This window comes from Dipodomys spectabilis, unplaced genomic scaffold, assembly GCF_019054845.1.
Source record: "Dipodomys spectabilis isolate Male_0828 unplaced genomic scaffold, ASM1905484v1 ptg000157l, whole genome shotgun sequence".
Taxonomy (NCBI): domain Eukaryota; kingdom Metazoa; phylum Chordata; class Mammalia; order Rodentia; family Heteromyidae; genus Dipodomys; species Dipodomys spectabilis.
Window position 1 is genome coordinate 19,519,252 of NW_024870834.1, and position 21,040 is coordinate 19,540,291.

A 21,040-nucleotide genomic window follows, 5' to 3' on the forward strand; every position below is an offset into this window, starting at 1 on the left:
AAACTTCAGGAAAGATAAAAGTTTATAGAAAGTAATCAGGATTTTTACTATGCTAAGAGTCTTTAGCACTATAACATCAGTTGTTAAACTCAAAGTGATACGATTTGACTGCTAGGAAATATTAGCTATAGTCACAGTATTTAATGTAGATCACACAACTAAGGGTTTTTAACTGGTGGCCCAAAAGAAAACACTTGAAAATGTTGGTCTTCAGTGAATGCATTTACAAACTTCTGAGCTAGCTCACAAATTGGAAATGATATTTGAATACAGTTCTTCAACTATCTTCTTTCATGCTAGAAGATGACATTTTTCTTTGCAGAATGAGGAGGGGAAGAACTCCCTTTCTGTATTTAAAGATAAATGTATGTGGGTTTCAGCTCTGTTCCTGGACTCTAGCTGGTATTATCCTAAGAAAGGAAATTCCATACAGAAGGCCATACTCTTTAGCAGTAAGCAATCTGGCATGAACCTGAAAGCTTGACAGGCTTAAAGGTCACATGTCAGAGGGCTCAGCATCTCTATATTACTTCCCCGTGATTTTGATTTAAAAATCAATTCAAGTTCCAAGTAAGACAATTGTCTGAGTTCTATGGAGCACATATGCTCTGCTCACCAGGTTTCAGTCAGATTAAGAAAAAAAAATCAAAGCATGGCATAACAAAAAAGGTAGATCAAGAGAATAGAGGGAGAATCACCACTGCACACACACACATACACACACAGAGTTAAAAAATATAAAACGGACATTCTCTGACAAACATGACTTTGTCTCCATCTATAATGCAAAAAAATCAACCAAAAAAAAACTCTTAAACAAAAATGAGTATTGTGAATATCACTGAATCTTGTAAATTGTACATGTTTTATGGAACCATTGAGCTAACAATATTCAATGAGAAAGATGTTTGGAAAAGTTCAGCTAGCCTATAATTAGGGTATGCTATATTTAAAAAAGCAAGAATAATTTTTTTGAAAAATAAGAGAAAAGGGCCCATGCTGTATAGCCCATGAATCTTATTGGCTTTATTGTGAAAGTTCATCGTTTTTAATTATAGTACAATCAGCTACCAGTTACATACAGTAAAAAAACAAAACAGCCACAAAGCAATGATGATATATATAGTCTGTGATATTGAACAGTGGAGGAAACAGTCTGTTGGAATCCTCCAGTAGATCCCCTGGCTTCAGCAGATACGCTGTCTTGCCCTCCCCAAAACAGTTAAAAAGAAACACTAATGACTTGCTTGGGTACAGCAAGATTCTAAATCTCCTGGGGACACCAGAGAACTTTAAAAAACAAAAGTAGTAGAAACAAAATAAAAACTGATATGTGGAAGCATGGTGACACACAAGGAAGCTCCATGAGGTCTTGGCTTCAGATCACCTCAAAATGGGCCACCTGCAAAGAGAAGAAAAAGTTGTCACAATAGGAAAGAACAGGCAGAGAGCTCAGTATCCTAACATGATTCAACCCTTCCCAAATGCATAGAAATATGTTTTTATAAGTGAGTCAGATTACAGAAACTTGCTCTTTTCTAATATCCCATATTATAAACATTAAATATTAGCAACTATTAACTACTCAGAACTAGGAAGCAGCTTTTTTGTTGTTGTTGCTGTTGGTCGTGGGGCTTGAACTCTGGGCCTGGGCACTGTCTCTCAGCTCTTCAGCTGAAGGCTAGCGCTCTACCACTAGAGCCACAGCACCACTTCGGGCTTTTTCTGCTTATGTGGTGCTCACTTTACCACTGAGCACCTTCCCAGCCCCAGGAAACAGCATTTTTAACAAAGCATGCTATCTTCTTTATCTTAAGCCCTTTGAAGCAACCACACACTAGGCTATTTACTTGACTGGGTATACTTACCTCAGAGGAATAATCACTCCATTCAAAAACTAAGTGTCATATATATTTGGTTCGATTGAGGGCTTTTTCAGCCAGATGACCACTTTCATCTGTGATTTTCTCCCAATCAGTCTGTCCGACCACAAAACCTATGGCCCTTTTCCTATCTGCATCCTTCTTTTCTTCCAGGTCTGCCCATCTTACCTAAAGAGAACACAGCATTAGGCTGTACACAAAAACAGAACAAAACAAAAAAACCCAACATGCATACATACATACATACACATACACACACATACACATTATATGTGCAAAGGTTTGAACAGTTTGAATCCAGAAGTTAAAAGAAAAAATTGAAAATTAACCCAAAAGAGCTGAGAAAATAAACCATATGTCCTAAGTCACATAAAGAAAATCCTGGTCAATCACCAAGTTCTAACCATTCAAGCTTCTGAGCAGTTAGTTTTCAGCTCAGTTCTGTCCTCTCTACCATTCCCTTTTAACTCATGGACCTCTCTTTTCTTTAACCTGAAGCACTAATCTTGTCAAGTCTTCCTATTCATCATTTCCATTCCATCCTGCCATAGTGACCTTCCTAAAACACGCATAATTGTGACCCTCCCCTACTTCAAAACTCTTCCCTCATGTGTGATATAAAGTCCAAGCATGGAAGTCCCATTTGGTCTGCCAATTGATTCTACTCAGGCAAGCTGCTGTAGCATTTTATACAAACAATACACTTACACCTAGATCTCAGCATGAAGCCATTTCACAGCTCTGTAACTTTGCATGCACTAGTCTCAAGTCCCAAAACTTTTCCCTGTCCTTGCTCACCTGACAAGAGTCTAACATACTCCCCTGCTTTTTCCATCCTTTCATTTGCTAATTAATCATTGCTTTCCCAGAATGTTTGGATTTTTAATGTATACTTTTGAATTTACGCACTGTATAGTCTAATTACCCATTTTTAGCTCTGTCTTCCTTATATATTGTCCATACACACTAAATAGGGACTACATACACCTTTGACCAAGTACCCTGTCTTACTAATCTCCACACAACAAATATTTCTTGACATTTAACTTTAGGGAGAAAACAGGTAAGTAATTCATTCAGCAGTAATCTTAACAATACCAGCTGATAGCCACTGACTCTCAACTAGTATCATTATTAAGATTACTGCTGATATATAATCCAGAGATATTTCCTACTAGTGCAGTTTTGGTTTCTTTTTGGTTTTTGTTTTAGTTGGTTGTGGGGCTTGAACTCTGGGCTTGGAAGCTGTCCCTGCACTCTTCAGCTCAAGGCGAACGCTTTACCGCTTGAGCCACAGCGCCACTTCCGGTTTTCTACTAGCGTAGTTTCATTTTTCATGCTAGTACCGGGGCTTGAACTAAGGGCCTGGATGCTGTCCCTAAGCTTCTTTTGGTTGGGGCTAGTGCTCTACCACTTGAACCACAGCTTCATTTCTGGCTTCTTTGTTGATTAACTGGAGATAAGAGTCACAAACACTCCTGACTGGGCTAGCTTCAAACCCTATATTCAGATCTTAACCTCATCAGATCTCAGCCTCCTGAGTACCTAGGATTACAGGTGTGAGTCACTGGTGCCCTGCTGACACTGATTTTTTTAAAAAAAAATAAGTACTCTTACATGTTAACAAGCTTTAAAAACATTATCAGTCTATAAAAGTTCAATACTTAAACTGACACTGTTGTTTGCAGTACGCAGTACCAAAGTCTACAAAGATTGTAAATTAAATATGGCTGTGACAAGGACAGGAAATGAGGGCCTTTTGAAACTCCATGCTCTTTTCACTGGACCTGGAGATACATTTTTGCACTAACGTACAATGACTCTTTAAACATCTGCAAGATTAGTAATGGAATTCCTAGAATTCTCTTAACAGTAACCACCTAGTAGTCAAAGAGGAGGTACTGTAGTTTCAACAGCGGAAGTAAACTGGTAATAATTAGGATTTGCATTGTGTCTGCACGTGCACGTGTGTGCATGTGCATGCATGCACACATACACTATTCCTGGGGCCTGAACTCAAGACCTGGGCCCTGCCCCTGAGTTTCTTTTGCTCAAGGCTCTACCACTTGAGCCAGAATTCTACTTCCAGCTTTTTTTGTGTGTGTGTGGGGGAGGGGGTGTAGTTTATTGGAGATAAAGAGTTTCACAGACTTTTGTGCACAGGCAGGCTTTGAATTGCGATCCTCACATCTAAGCCTCCTGAGTAGCTAGGATTACAGGTGTGAGCCACCAGCACCCGACTTGACTCATTTTAAAACAGATTTGTTTTAGTATGTAGAGAAGCTATGGGTGAATTTCCTACAAAGACCTTAGTAAAAAGCCTAATAAATAACATTGGCTTCAGTATACAAAGATCTTTGGGCCTTGAACCCTGCAAAAGTGTTTAATTTATACATACTCTTAGTTCCACTTGGAACCAAGGCCATATATTTTATAGAAAAATGACTATGAATTGAGGACAAATGGTGGACAGATAAGACTATAACAAGTAAAGAACAAGTAATCAGCTCACAGTAAATTCAAATCTATGCCCAGAGCATCCTTAGCAGAGGTAAATACAGTGAGCAAACACACCCTACTTTTCGGATTTGCAGTTCAGATTCTAAGACTTTAAAACTCAGATAAAAGTGAAGATGGGATTAGAAGAGGAAGAATATAACCACTTTTTCTTTTTTAAATGAGGAAACAGATTTATTCAGTCCACTACTCTGAAGATTCAAGAGCATGGTGTTACTGCCTGCACAGTACCGATGAGGGTCCCATGGCCAAAGTGTAACTACTTTTGTAATAAGCATAATGGGAGGTGTGGATCAGTAGTAGAGTCCTTGCCTATCATGGACAAGGCCCCAGGTAGATCCTTATCACTGAAACATAAATAAGTAAAAATAAATTAAGCTTGAGGATACTGTAAGTTAGTAAGAATTTAAAAGGTGGAATTAAAGTATTTTGGAAATGACTGTGCTCTGTTCACATCACTAATATACACTTATACTACATTGAAGTTACTTATTTACGTGTTTGACTCCTTCACTGGAGATAAATTTCTCAAAAAGGACTCATGCATAGACCTCATTTATAGATATTCAACTTGTGGAATTTAAAACACTAAAATATAAAAAGCAGGAAAATGACTTTCAGCTTGAAAAGGCTTCTTGAATGTCAGTGTGTCAATTCTATTTTCATGGGGGTATTTTTGTTGTTGTTGTTACGTGGGGTCTGAACTCTGGGCCTGGGCACTGTCCCTGAGCTCTTCAGCTCAAGGCTAGCACTTTACCACTTGAGCCACAGCGTCACTTCCGGCTTTTTCTGTTTATGTGGTGTTGAGGAATAGAACCCAGGGGCTCATGCATTCGAGGCAAGCACTCTACCACTGAGCACCTTCCCAGCCCCTCACAGGGGTATTTTTGAGATTTATAACACATTTGTTACTTTTCTTAGCTACAAAACAAAATCTTGATTATCATCTAAAGTTTTAAGGTATATATATTTCATCCACTGTCAATAAAAATATTTCCACAATATAAAAATGAATAAGGGAAATGTTTACTTCCCAGTCATAAAAAACATAAACTGAAGTCATATCACTGGCTATATTATAACCAATAAAGCAAGTGAAAATGACCAACTCTATAGAATCTCCTTTTTAATAGGCTTTATTCCAACTGAATGATGATTGTTATCTGAGTAAAACTAGAGAAAAAGAGTTCTCATTTCAGATAGGTTAGGGCTGGACACAAATGGAAGGCAATTAATGGGATTAAACTATATAGACAGAGTTGGCATAAGGCCTGTCTGTAGTATTTGAAAGACCTTAAAAACCTGGATTATTTAAATTGATATCTATTGACAGGGAGTTTTACTGGCATTTTTAGTGTTTTAATTTTTTTGGGGGGGGTCCAGTCGTGGGGCTTGAACTCTGGGCCTGGGTGCTGTCCCTCAGCTCTTCAGCTCAAGGCTAGCACTCTACCACTTGAGCCACAGTGCCACTCCTGCTTTTTTCTTATGTGGTGCTGAGCAATTGAACCCAGGGCCTCAGGCATGCAAGGCAAGCGCTCTACCACTGAGCCATCTTCCCAGCCTTTAGTGTTTTAATATTTAAGAACCCATGAATTTGTTAAAAATAAATAAAAACAAACAAGAGATAAATGATATACAAAATCTGTATATATGTGTGTTGTGTGCACGTGCATGTGTGTGGCTTGAGCCACAGCTCTACCTCTGGCTTTTAGGTGATGAACTGGAGAAAACAGTCTCACGGACTTTTCTGCCTGGACTAGTTTCAAACTGTAACCCTCAGATCAGCTCTTGAGTAGCTAGAATTATAAGTGTGGGCCACTATTGCATTCATGCCTGGCTACCTGTTTTGTTGTTGTTGTTGTTGTACCTAGGGCTTGAACTCAGGGTCTAGTGGGTCCCTGAGCTCTTTTGTTCTAGGCTAGTGCTCTACCACTTGAGCCAGAGCTTTGCAACAGGCCTTTTTGGTGACTAATTGGAGATAAGAGTCATGGATTTTCCTGTCTGGGCTGGCTTTGAACTGCAATTCTGAGATTTCAGCCTCCTGAGTAGCTAGGATTCAGGTATGAACCACAGATGACTGGCTACAACCTCATTCTAGCTGGAGTATGGTTCAGTAGTATACACCCAGCAAGTGTGAGCCAAGTTCAAACCCCAGTATCACAATAAATACATACATAAATAAATAAGGTGGTAAGAGAATATTATATGCATATTGAAAAAAAAGACGTGAAATAATGGAGGATTTAGGCTCAAGGCCTGGGCAAAAAGTTCTAAAGACTTCATCCCAAGTCATAGCTAGTCACAGTAGACAATGTTGTCATTTCTGGCTCTGCTGAAGGCTGAGATTAGGAGGCCCAAGGTTCCAGGCAAAGCTAGGCAAGCTCATCAGAAAAAGCTTGGCATAGGGCACATGTATGTCATTACAGCTATGGCATAAATTTATCAGGGGAACTGTGGTCCAGTCTAGTAGGACAGAAAGGGAGACCCTATCTCAAAAATAACCAGAGCAAGAAAGGTTGAAGATGTGGTTCAAGTGGTAAATACCTGCTCTGAGTGTAAACCTGGCACTGCCAAGAAGGAAGGAAGAAAGGAAGGAAGGAAGGGAAGGAGGGAGGGAGGAAAGAAGGAAGGAGGGAAGGTGGGAGGGAGGGAGGGAGGGAAGAAAGAAGGAAGGAAGGAAGGGAGGGAGGGAGGGAGGGAGGGAGGGAGGGAAGGAAGGAAGGAAGGAAGGGAAGGAGGGAGGGGGAGGGAGAAAGAAAGAAAGAAAGAAAGAGAGAAAGAGAGAAAGAAAGAGAGGGGGGGCTGGGAAGGTGGGTCAGTTTTATAGCGCTTGCCTTGCATGCCTGAGGCCTTGAGTTCGATTCCTCAGCAACACATAAGCAAAAAGAAAAAAGCCGGAAGTGGTGCTGTGGCTCAAGTGGTAGAGTGCTAGCCTTGAGCTAAAGAGCTGAGGGATAGCGCCCAGGCCCAGAGTTCAGGCCCCATGACCGGACCCAAAAAAAAAAAAAAAAGAGGGGGGCGGGAAGGAGGGAAGAAGGGAGGGGGGAAGGAGGGAAGAAGGGAAGGAGGGAGGGAGGGAGGGAGGAAAAACAAAAAAAGCCAAATAAGCCTGTTTTCATCTATAAGCCTATTTTATCAAAAGTTAAAAATTGATCATAGGTCTATGAAAAAACAGTATGGAAAAACAGGCATTACTTATATGTGGTTAATACATATATATATATATATATATATGTATATATATATATATATATATATCTCCTTTCTGGAATATAATCTTATACATGCATATATACATATATCATATCCTGTGACTTAAAGCTTTGGTACTAAAAATTCACACTATAGATATAGTTACAAAAAGTTGCCACTGGGTACCAGCAGCTCATACCTGTAATCCTAGCTAATCCTGAGATTTGAGGATTGCAGTTTTAAACCAGCCCTAGCAGGAAAGTCCATGAGGACCCTTATCTCCAATTGAACACTACAAAGCCAGAAGTAGAGCTGTGGCTCAAATGGTACATCCTTGAGCACAAAAGCTCAAGGACAGCGCCTAGACCATAGTTGCAAGCCATAGGACTGACATAAAAGAAAGAAAAAAAAGACAAGACATGGGCTAGTGTGGTAGTAACCACTTAATCCAGCACTGGGGAGATTGAGGTCAGCCTGGCCCATGTAGCGAGACCCTAGAGAAAAAAGATGCAAAGGCATATGCACTATGATTCTCATTATAGTATTTGTACTCTCAACAAAATGAGATAGTACAGGCATCTATCAGTAGGGGAAAGGGTGATAAATACCTGATTGTGGGAACAATGGCAACCTGATAGTCCTTTAAAATGAATGGTATTTCAACAGGTCAAGGTGGGTTAGCTGGGTACTGGGGCTCATGCCTACAATCCTAGCTATTCAAGAGGCTGAGTTCTGGAAGACTGAGGTTTGGAGCCAGCCAGGGCAGAAGATTTCTCTCGACTTCACCTCCAAAATTACCAACAAAGATGTGCTGTGGTAAAGTATCACACAATAAGCACGAGGCCCTTGGTTCAAACCCCAGTATTGACATAATTAATTAATTAATTAATTAACAAGAATTACCTGAAAAAAGTATGTAGCAACTATACATAATAATTCTTTGTTGGGCTGGGAAGGTGGCTCAGTGGTAGAGCGCTTGCCTTGCATGCATGAGGCCCTGGGTTCGATTCCTCAGCAACACATAAGCAAAAAGAAAAAAGCCAAAAGTGGCCCTGTGGCTCAAGTGGTAGAGCGCTAGCCTTAAGCTGAAGAGCTGAGGGACAGCGCCCAGGCCCAGAGTTCAGGCCCCACGACCGGACCAAAAAAAAAAAAATAATAATTCTTTGTCATTTTGCTTTAAAAGATATACATTAATCATGAATTCAGAATCTACTTGGAAGACCCATCCCATGTCCTAGCTCCATTTCTGTCCTTTCACACTAAGGCTTCTTCCAAAAAATTGTCTCCATTTGCTGTTCTGTATTTCTTCATTTCCTATTTATTCGTCAATATACTCCAAATTGCCTTTTGTCTCTCATTTCTCTAAAAAGCCACAAACATAACCATGTCCATGTGGCCATATCTAACAAGCAATTAATTCTGTTTCCAATTTATGCTTTGCACATCTAAAAATTGACTATTCTTCTTAAAAAACCTGGGTGCCAGTGGCTCATACCTGTAATCCTAGCTACTCAGGAGGCTGAGATCTGAGGATCACGGTTCAAAGTCAGCTCAGGCAGGAAACGTTGTGAGACTTAGCTCCAATTAACCACAAGAAAACCAGAAGTAGAGCTGTGGCTCAAAGTAGCAGAGTGTTAGCCTTGAGTAGCAAAAGCTCAGGGACAGTACTCAGGCTCTGAGTTCAAGCTCTACAACCAACAAAAAAAAGGAAGGAAGGAAGGAAGGGAGGGAGGGTGGGAGGGAGGGAGGGAGGGAAGGAAGGGTGGGCCAGGTGGTGTGGCTCACACATGTAACCCTAGCTATTCAGGAGGCTGAGATTTGAGGAACACAATTCAAAGCCAACCTGGGCAGCAAAAGAAGCTCAGAGACATTGCCTAAGCCCTGAGTTGGAGGGAGAACACTTCTATTTAACTTCTAAATTTTGGTATACTCAAAACTATTCTCTTTTCTATTTATACTTTTTCTTTGGGCAAGATAATTTGGCCTCATGGTTTTACTGTTTGTGCTAAGGTCTCTCATTTTCTTTCTGCTCATGGCTAACACTTTACACTTGAGCTATCTCGAGCCCCTCCTTCCTTCCCTCCCTTCTTCCTCTCACATCCTTTCTCCTCTCCTCTTCTCTCCCACCCCACCCTTGTAAATTGGTATAAAATATCAATAACTTTTCTGCCAAAGCTGGCTTTGAACTGTGATCCTCAGATTTCAGTCTCCTGAGTAGTTAAAATTACAGGCATGAAGACACCCTGAAAACATTACAGGAAAGAATAGGAAAAACTCTAGGGCTCCTTGGCACAGGCCGAAATTTTCTTAATAAAGATCCAGAAACACAACAAATCAAAGAAAGGTTGGACAAATGGGATTGCATGAAACTGCAGAGCTTCTGCCTGGCAAAGGACATAGCTAGTAAGATCACTAGCCCACAGACTGGGAGAAGATCTTTACTAGCTATACAACAGACAAGGGCCTCATAACTAAAATATAATTAGAACTCAAAAAAAATAAATTCTCCAAAAACAAATCCTCAAACAACCAACCCATTAACAAGTGGGTTAACAACTTAAAGACAGACTTCTCTAAAGAGAAAATAAGAATGGCCAATAGAAACATGAATAAATGCTCAACTTCTCTGGCCATTTTAGAAATGCAAATCAAAACATTGAGATTCCACCTCACCCCAGTTAGATGGCTATAATAAAAAAAAAAAAATCTAATAATGACAGATGCTAGAGGGGTTGTAGTCAAAAGGGAGCCCTCCTGCACTGTTGGTGGGAGTGTAAACTTGTCCAACCACTCTGGAAATCAGTATGGGGGTTCCTCAAAAAGACTACACATAGAGCTCCCAACCCAGAAATCCACTTCTGGGCATTTACCCAAATGATCACAAACACTGTAAAGGTGGCTCAGTGGTAGAGTGCTTGCCTTGCATGCCTGAGGCCCTGGGTTTGATTCCTCAGCACCACATAAGCAGAAAAAAAAAGCCGGAAGTGGCACTGTGGCTCAAGTGATAGAGCGCTAGCCTTGAGCTGAAGAGCTGAGGGACAGCGCCCAGGCCCACAGTTCAGGCCCCATGACCGGACCCAAAAAACGCCCCCCCCCCCCCCAAAACCAAATGATCACAAACAAGGCCATACTAAAGCTACCAGCACAATTATGTTTACTGCAGCATTATTCACCATAGCTAAGATATGAAACTAACCCAGATGCCCCTCAGTAGAGAGTGGAGCAAGAAAATGTGGTATATATACACAATAAAGTTCTATGCCTCCATCAGAAAGAATGACACTGCCCCATTTATTAGGAAATGGAAAGACTTGGAAAAAATCATATTAAGTGAAGTAACCCAGTCTCAAAGAAATTTAGGTCCCATGGTTTCCCTTATTTGCAATAATTAGTATACATATAGGACAATCTTATCAGATGAATGGAAAAGTTCAAAAGCCATGTACATATGACATTGAAGATGATGTCCTGCCGGGTGCCGGTGGCTCATGCTTGTAATCCTAGCTACTGAGGAGGCTGAGATCTGAGGATCAGTGTTCAAAGCCAGCCCACGCAGAAAAATCTATGAGACTCTTATCTCCAATAAACCACTAGAAAACCGGAAGTGGCGCTGTGGCTCAAGTGGTAGAGCGCTCACCTTGAGCTGAAGAGCGCAGGGACAGCGCCCAAGCCCAGAGTTCAAGCCCCACGACCGACAAAAAAAAAGATGATACCCAAGATATGGACACAAGAGGTCTGTCTTTATTGTTATTGTTTTAAGTGTACAATGTGATTTCTTTTGTTGTTGTTGTTTCCTTTGTATGTTCTTTTCCCGATGGCAAATCCCGTTATTACTGTACTTGATTTTGGTACCCTGCATCTTGTCTATACATATGTCTAATCTGGGGAGGGGAAGGGGAATAACAAAATGCTGAAACAAGAACACAGGATGACCCATTGCAACAAGGATACCCACAGGACAGTATATTGGAAATGAACTTCACAACTTTGGGTGGCGGGGGGATGGAAAAGACAGTGGGACAACAACAGGAAGGGAGAGGGTAACAACGATCAACAAGTAATGTACTCGTTGCCTTACTCAAGTAACTGTAACCCTCTGTACAGCATCTTTACAATAACATAGAAAGATAAAAAAAAATTACAGGCACGAGCCACTAGCACTCTGCTGGTCTCATGGTTTTAAAAAACACTTTTTCAAATGTATTGTTTCAGTCTGATTGTTTCTAATAAATTTCATATTTGTATATCCAATAATCAATTAAGTCTTCTAATTTACAATTAAATCCCTCACTCAAGTGACTCTTCCAGATTTCTCTTTCTCAGTAAATGACACACATGTGAAATACTCATATGACCCCAGCTGCCCTGGGACCTTTCATATATTCAATCTGTAGTCCCACAGATTCTCTTCAGCATCCTGGCTCTTTTGTCCAATGACAAAATGACACAACTAGATATTCCCAATTCTTACAGGTTGAGAGATTCTGTTCACCTTTTAGTTACTTGTACATTTTGATCTGAAATTTGCAAAGTATGACTTTTTTTTTTAATATAAAATAGTTTAATTATGGCTCATGCCTGTAATCCTAGCTACTTTAGAAGCTGAGATCTGAGGATGGTGGTTTAAAGCCAGCTTGGGCAGGAAAGTCCATTGAGACTCTTATCTTTAATTAACCATTCCAAAACAAGAAGTGGTGCTGTTGCTTAAAGTGGTAGAGTGCTAGCCTTGAGCAAAAAAGCTCAGGGACAGTGCCCAGGCCCTAAGTTTAAACCCCATGACACCCCCTCCCCACTTTTAAAAATTGTTCTTAAAAATAGCATTTATGTGATTATCTGCCTAAATCTTTCTAAAACCAGCCCTTCATCTGTTGGCAATTACAAAGTTTCTTACCCTCTTCTTCCCCGGCTCAGAAGCACGAGTTTCATAATCATCAGGGAGCTGAAGATAATCTTCCATTCTGCTAGCAATCGCCTCCCAGTCACGTTTCCTTTTAGTGCCAGTTCTCAAGCCATCCAACTTGTCTGAGGGACAAACACAGAGCCACAGCATTAAGAAAAATTGTGAATTTTCATACAACACATAAACAAAGGAAAAGGAAGGCTGGAATACTTTCAGAGGGCACATCCATATTTTTGAGTGCAGCATTGCTTGCAGATCCAAACTATCTTCTCGGCTGAGATAACATCAAGTTCTCTGCCATTTCGAGTCTGTTTGGTGTTCCTACTGGCAGTCTTAAGTTAACCCTGTCTCCTATCTTCTCTGTCCTGCTACTCTCACAAAAAACATATGCTCTTGTGTTCTGAAGGAAAATGAAAAGTCGGGTTTTCCTAATGACAATAACTTTCATTCCTGTTTTTTCTTTAATATAACTCATTTGATGTGCAAACATCTGTAATACTATGTCATATAAAAAGCAAGTCATCTGAAGAACTTAATAGCTATGCTCAAGATAATTTTTGGTTAACAGATAACCACCATAAGTTAATGCTTATCAATAAGATGACTGTATGAGGTTGCTACTTTTGATACACCATGAAGTACTCTTGACCGTACTGGGGTTAAGGGTTCCTAAGCAAAGAGACAAGATTTGATATTTCTTTTTGAACCTTGAATGACAGGATAAGGTCTCTCAAGGACTAACAACTATAATCAATTGTATGAAAAGGAATTGTACATTTAGAAGTTGTGGAATATAAGAAAACATGTTGTATCTTTTTTATTGGTAAGTAACAATTTTGAACACAAATATATAAGTTATAGGCATTTTTAGCTACAATGAAGCACTAAGCTTTTGAATCACTTGAAGCTATATAAACACAATATGTTAAAAGCAGGCTCCCAAAGGAAAGCCTGAAAACTTCAGAAAAAACACAATAACCACACTTCATTGAACTCCATTAAGGGTACAAAGTACATGTAACAGAAGTCTTTAAGGCACCAAGTTGGAAAGAACTTGATATGAAAAGGAAAGCACAATGGAAGCAGTGGTAAGGAGGGTGAGTTTATGCTTCAAGAGTACAAGTTACTCACATGACTAGCTATGTAAGCTTTAAAAATCAGAGAGATTTTTGCATAAGTGGCAAAGCTTTTAGTTTTCAAATTCCTCCCCCCACAAAAGCAATTTCATAGGAAAAAAATCAGTCAGGCAAATGACAACAACACTTTACAAAACTCAAGAAAATTTTATCATCTTGTTTGGATGGGTTCCACAGAACTAACCTTCTACCTCCTCTACGAACCACATGCTATACCAAATGGCTCTATCTACAGACCATACTATACGTGATGAAACAAGTGGCCCCTTGACTGCACAGGGACACAGGGTATGGCATTAGAAAATCAATGAGGTCCCTTAAGCAATAAAATTGGTCTCAGTTCAATAATGTAACAGCAGTAACAGAAGAGTAGGAAGCCCCAACACACGTATTAAATAAACCTCCATGGATTTCCAAACTTACACAATCAATTTTGACATTAACATATTTTCAAAGGAAAATTTTCACAATTTCACAAATGTTCACAATTCCAAGAATAGAGCCTGGCAGGCAACAGTGCAGAAGGGCAGTGTGAAAAACTGCAAGAACTTCTCCTCATACAACAGGTACAAATCAGATCTATATTTGCAACATGAAATCCAATACAGCATGCATTTCTAGTCAGAGCACCTTTGTGTAATTTGAAATTTTACTGTGCAAGCATATTATAGTTTCCTTTTGAGGGCTGAAGAAAGGCCTGTAGCTCTTCCATATGGCATACTGGAAACCCAAACACACAGATGGATGGTATAGGGTGAGGGAAGAAGAATCTGGGGTGTTAATTACAGAAGCCTGGTATCCAAAACACTCACACTAGTGATTGTTAGAGGTCTGAGTTTCAAAAGATAAAGTTTTAAGATGAAGATGAAACTTTAAATCCAACTTGGCAGGTCACAGAATTTTACCAGATCTTTAAAACAGTGTGTATTATTTTTACATAATGCAAGAATTCTTTAAATACATCTATGCATTTTCTAAATATAGATGGTATCTGGAAATTTGTTCAAGTTGAACATATAAGGTTTTTGTGCCTATACAAATAATTACATTCTAATTCTGAAGAGATGAGTCTGTTTCACTGTGCAGAATGCCAATATACAACTCTTGAAGTACAGACATGACATTGGGATGAGGAAAACCAAAATATTTCACATAGAGAAACTTAAATTAGGATGGTAACAGTCTCAAATATTCTAGTTCTTACAGTCTGAGAAACTAAAATCATGTTATTGAGTTTAAATAGCTTCAATCCTGAATCCCAGCCTCTGATGTTATATAATACCCAACCTGTGTATTAGAGTGTCTGTGTCCCAGTTGGGAAGGAGCAGTCAGGTGTGACTGATATGGACAGGCAACTTTTAACAACTCTATGACCTTAATGCCAGCTATAACTCAGTCCTGCCTTAAACTGTTTTAAACTATACTATTTTATTTAAGAGACATAGGTAGAACTGTACACTGAGCATAGATCCAGAATCTGCAGTGAAATCTCAGCAGCTGCTTGAAATATAGGTAAGCACTTTCTTATTGACAGATGCATTTGTAAATCAAAGTTCCCCACAAATAACTTTTAGCTCACAAATATCACTGCTAAAGGTCACCATGTGTCCACCCACAGCATAATCCTGTTACCAAGAGTAATGGAAGAATGTTGGTACTCAGAAAAATAAGTTACACGTGGTAAGCAAACAATTTGTTACGATAACTCTCAGCTGAAGCTCCTCATGAGGTAAGAGGAGAACCTTCTTCTCAATTGGCTCAATGGACCAATCTCAAAGAAGCATTCACTGAGAAAGCTCACATTCAATTTGCCTTCCTCCATAGCTGGATTAGTTCTCAAGATAATACAGCAGTCCAAGATGCAAGCCCTTTTATAAAACACCATTGTTACTTCTATTAAAAACAAGCAAAGATTCAACTGCAAAACCTCTAAAATTTTTCTAGATTCATTACCAGATCTTCAGTGTCCATAGCTGAAATAATTTATGTAAGAAATCCGTTTATGCAATTTGTGCAATTTGTCTTTAAAATTGATGCAATTGTATAAGATGTATTTTCTGAGAAGTGGTAGATAAGCCAAAATTCCACCCCCCCCAGAAGCTAATATCAAGTATTAATACCATGTTTTCTTGAACAGTCACCATAACTGAATGCCATTTTCTTTTTTCCTTAAAATCTAGAAAGGAAAATAGAAAATGAGAGCTGGGAAGGTGGCTCAGTGGTAGAGCGCTTGCCTTGTATTCCTGAGGCCCTGGGTTCGATTCCCCAGCACCACATAAGCAAAAAGAAAAAAAGCCAGAAGTGGCGCTGTGGCTCAAGTGGTAGAGCACTAGCCTTGAGCTGAAGAGCTAAGGGACAGCGCCCAGGCCCAGAGTTCAGGCCCCACGACTGGACCTAAAAAAAATTTAAAAAAAAAAAAAAAAAAAATGAACTGGCTCCAGTTTAACAGAACACTATCACAAATTATAACGCCTTTGAAGAATATCTGCTTAGCTAAAATATTTATCACATTTATAATTTATGACTTCTCTTTTACAATTTTCTCTTTGCCCCCAAAATAATTACTGTTTAGAGAACCAGAAGAATTACCTTAAAAAGTCTTAGAGATTATTTAAGAAGTACAGAACTTAAGTGGAGCTAACTTAATGTCAAAAAAGCAGAACAAGAGCATTTTATTTAAAAACTAATTTATGGTCATTACTCCTATATACTTTATATTTAATTGCTAAATATGTAAGTGTGTAAGGTCTAAGGAAGAAAATAGTTGGTTATTATTAAGATTTCCCAGAGAGAGTAAAAGGCTAGAAAACTGGATATAATTTTTACTTGACATACACTAAAAATTTTTTTTAGACTTTATAGTAAAGCACCTGTACTAATAGTATAGTAATACTACAGTTTGTGGACCTATTTTTTTGAGATAGGGTCTGGTCAACATCAAGTGGTAAACGAAGCAGATGTGCACAAGAGAAAATATGACCCATACAACTGTGTGTAAGACATAGTTTCTGAGATCAGTGAAGCACTTAATTGCCAGGCTCTTGTTATTAAATGAAGATATTTAGATGATTACTTCACTTCTGGAATGACATTAAGAAGAGAAATGTAGAGACTGTTATGGTTTCGTAGTCAGTAAGACCTTTTCTACACCAAAAATTCTCCCAAGTTTTCTTATCGTTTTTATTGATATATTTTAATTAGCATGGTAACATGAAGTAAAAAATGGGGAAATATTTTATAGTATCACTATGAAATACAGGAGGAGTCTACTCAATATGTATGATTGACGGAAAAACCCACGTTCAGCAATTCCAAATTGTTATTTAGACATCTCTTTTAAGTGGTTTATACTGTGGCACTCAGAACAACTTGAGGAAAATTTAAATGGAATCTCATAAAAAACAGCCTTCAAAATTCGGAATTATATATATCCACTTCTCTCTACACACAAACTTAAAGTTATTATTCAAGAAAAATATGCCTTTTAATTTATTTTTAAGATTTAATATTTATTATGACTATCATCTTAAATATTCATAAAACAGGTTCAACTTTGAACTGAATTATTTTTAAAAACATTAGCTTCAATGTTTCTGATTAATATTAAAAAATGAATGTTGGAAGTGACAGTATTGTTACTAAGTTTACTAAGTGTTTACTCTAAAAACATTAAATGGTATTGAAAGGAGTACTTTTATAATACTTTTATTTTTGCTGTTGTAAGATATTACTAATTAAACCAAAAGCTAGTGAAGTATGCTGGAAGATTCAAAGTAGGCAAAAATCTTGCTTTAAGCAGAAGTTTTGGAAAATTTGTTCTTCTTATAGTGGAAAGCTCTATGACCATTACCATCAGGTACCACATATAAAAACAGGAAAAAGGAAATACCCACCTAGCTTTGCCTCAGATGTGTCCATCTCCCATTTGCTTTTCGGAATGTAACCCTAAATCGTACACAGAGAGAAGCTCGAAGGGTTAGAAAGAGACACATACATGCATACACGTTTGAATTGGAAAAGCATTAAAATTGGGAATGGATTCAGTTTCCACTGGCTAGTTATAAATATATATCCTTAGGGAAAACACAATCTCATTATTTTTGAAGAAATTAAATGGTCAAATTCGCCAAACTTCACTGCAGATTTCAGAACAGTGACTTCAAGAGTGTCATGAGGTGCTTTGAAGCAGCTACAGTTCAGGACTCACAACTGTAGTCTGAACAGCAGCTGTACAGTTATGATAACCATGTATAGACAGTTACTGTGCCAATACTAATATCCTTTGAAGATCAGATAATTTATAATATTAGCTATGTTATTTTCTAAATACAACTGCTTTTTAAGGGACTATATCCATGACTATATCAAAAATGTTCTTTAAGACAGTTACTTGATATGCCAGTGTCATTTTAAGTACTTGAAAGAAGGGAAAAGGACTAGTATTACTGAACCCAACTACCCAATTATGAAGTTCAAACTTACTTTTAAATGACTCAATCCATATACCAGTTAGATCTTACAAAGACTAATTTTATTGAATCAATTTCAGAGCTTTTCTCTTTGGTCAGTTGTAAACTAGATTATTATTTCTAATACCTTTTCGAATTATGTTTCTTGTTATATGAAAACCCAGAAATCACCACAGGCAACTTACATTTTAGATTTCATAAGATAACTATGTGGTTTATTTCAAACATTTTCCAATTACTCAGTGTGCACAATGAACTATGTCCTTTCTCTTTATTCACCTAGCAAGTGTATACTTTTTCCACGTGATTTATCATGAGTCCTCTTTTCCTTCACTAGGACTTTGTTTTTTCTTTCGTCCCTAGCATACAGAAACTTTAATTTTAGGACTTAGGAAACAGGACAAATTCATCCAAAGTGTCAGCATTTTCTTTTATGTATCATTTCTACTGTTGAAAATATGCAAGTTTATAGAACAGACTGACATGCAGCTAGATCAGAAAACATGTTGAAGATATCATGACAATACCTTCTATGAAAGAATTTACTTAAGTGTTATCATTATTCCAGGAAACCTGGTTTTATATTATACATTTCTAATCTTTAAAGCCAGAACTAGTAATTCCATTTCAACTTAAGATAGTATTTCAGGTTGTAAATTGTATCATCCTTTTGAAACACATTTGTAGAATGAACCAAGACAAAGCTATGGTAGTGCTGAAAGTTAAGGACTGAGGAAATTTTTATGTAAGTGATAGCTCAACACTCATCTGAAAACGTTAAGTATCATTGGAATAACAAAGTCTGAAACATACTAAATTCACTACTGGATTCAATGAAGCAGTAAATAAAGACAAACTCTCACACCAATGATTCCCCAAAAAGGATTCTCTTAAGGAAGGTTTAGATTTCATCCAGATGCATTCATTGTACGTATTAGAAAAATGCAAATTTTACTGACAATTCTGTTAAAACACTGAATGATAATGAGACTTGCTCTTAACCCTTTGGTTAACATTTTCCAAGAATCTTTTACTCTTGGGATAGACTCCAATAGTAAAAGATTTGGATTCTGCTCTTTGCATGGGTTAAGAGAAGTTTTAGAACATAAAATTAAACAAGCAAGTATATTAGTTTCTCCCTGCTGAAACCACTGTGTTCTTCCTTAAAATCAGGCCATCTTTCTACTGCGAAAAGTGGTAGGCTACTTAGAAATGAAAGATAGTTCAGCAGGGTAGAATTCTAAGGTTTACTTGCCAGGTCTCTGATGTGAAAATACAGTATAACAATGCCTTTCACTTCAAAAAATAAGTGTACATTCAATTAAAAGCTCCAAGTTCGACCTACATCTAAACAAATAAAACATTATAAACCACTTCTTGACCTGAAATCTCCACAAAAGACAGCTTCAGAAAGTAAACAGCACTATAAGATTTTCATATGATCAGTTTCTATCATGCACGCTGCAAGTAGCTATAAAGTTCATTAGCTATATTCCAGGACAGCGTGGGCCTTTAGGTAAATTTCTTGCCTACATTTAAGATTATGTGTATCAAAACAACTTAATGAAGAAAAAGATTTTATGTTTTAAAAAACCAAACATATTGAGACTCAAATGCCATTAACTTGAAAGCTTTTTTTAATCCACATTTAAAATGTTGGAATGTAGAGGTCGACATCATCTCTATATAAACACAATCTCTATCAAGAGTCCTCTATAATACACTTAAGTTTAATGGGACCACTTCTTGAAGACTCAGTATACTCTAGCGCGGGTAGGAAAATTAGAGTTCTCAATTTTTACATTTTCAAAGGAGTATGAGAAGCAAATTTAGCAAGAGCTGAAGTATTAAATAAACCAAGTAGTATTCTGGATTTTTAAAAAGCAACACTATTCCAAGGCATTGCTCATCTCTGTACCTCGTTAGCAAACACTGCAAAGTCAGGTTAACTTGTAGGCCGCATTTTCTTGAATGACAGGGTAAGGCAAACATCTCTACAGAGGTGTTAAAAGCATTTATAGGAGGTACACAAGAATTTTAAACTCACATTATGTAAGTTTCTAATCAGCCTAAGTAAAATGCATTGCCTACACAGTCAAATCATTTTTTCCATCACTTAACAGGGTAAAAAATAAAACAACAAAAAAACAACAAAAAAAACCCCAGAACAAATCCAGCAGCCAGTGGTAACTCTTCTATTAGCTCATTGACAGAAACTCAATTTTGAGATCTTGTAGTAGAGAGAGACCTGTGCCTATGTTGGGCAGGCTGTACCACTCATCTGCTGGAAGGTAAGACTGCTTTTTCAAATGTAATCAATTTTCTTGACAAGTATATTCTTCTAAAACTACCCACAGATAGAGGAGTGAGTACAAAGGTAAGTTTTTTAGTACTTTGTTAAAAATTTTTTTAAACAACACAGGCTTCTTTTGGTCCAGGTGAAACAAAAGTAGCTAAAAGTTTAAGATGGTTGTGGGAATTTTTACTATTAAAAAGTGTGTATCAGCAGTAGTAAAACCATCACGGATCTAAATATGAACCCTCCTTAAGAATTCTAATAAAGAGACACTTTGCTCAAAGTGGTTGGTCTGTCTCCTACCAGTTCGTTTTCCTCTTCTTCTGCATCTTTCTTTTCTTCCTTCTGTTCTTCAATATTTGCATCAAAATCTTCCATCTCTACCTACAAAATGGCAACAACCACATTGAAAATTCACCGAGTTAACTTTTAGGAAAATGTGGGTTCATTCACTAACATCTGGAATGAGTAAAGCTGCCCAGAACAAAACAGCATAGATTCATTATTAAATACTATGTAATACACATGAATGTATTTATGATTGTATTTAGTGTATGTATTTATGATTTTTAAATTTTTTGTTGGTCCTGGAGCTTGAATTCAGGGCCTGAATGCTAGCACTCTACCATTTGAACCACAGCACCAGT

General features: G+C 38.0%; 1 protein-coding gene across 3 annotated transcripts in view; it reads right to left on the reverse strand.

Moving 5' to 3' along the window:
- Positions 1-1,000: 1,000 nt before the first annotated feature.
- Ylpm1 (YLP motif containing 1) overlaps positions 1,001-21,040 on the reverse strand; it is an 84,350-nt gene continuing 64,310 nt past the window's right edge. For 2 of the 3 annotated variants that reach the window (XM_042692486.1, XM_042692484.1), the window contains 5 exons: positions 20,697-20,777; positions 17,522-17,573; positions 12,484-12,614; positions 1,869-2,051; positions 1,001-1,402 (listed from right to left, as the gene is read on the reverse strand). In XM_042692486.1, the coding sequence (XP_042548420.1) occupies positions 1,905-2,051; positions 12,484-12,614; positions 17,522-17,573; positions 20,697-20,777 (411 nt within the window). In that variant the 3' untranslated portion in view covers positions 1,001-1,402; positions 1,869-1,904. Of the gene's footprint in view, positions 1,403-1,868; positions 2,052-12,483; positions 12,615-17,521; positions 17,574-20,696; positions 20,778-21,040 lie in introns of those variants that run through there. The other variant, XM_042692485.1, reaches the window with a different exon arrangement.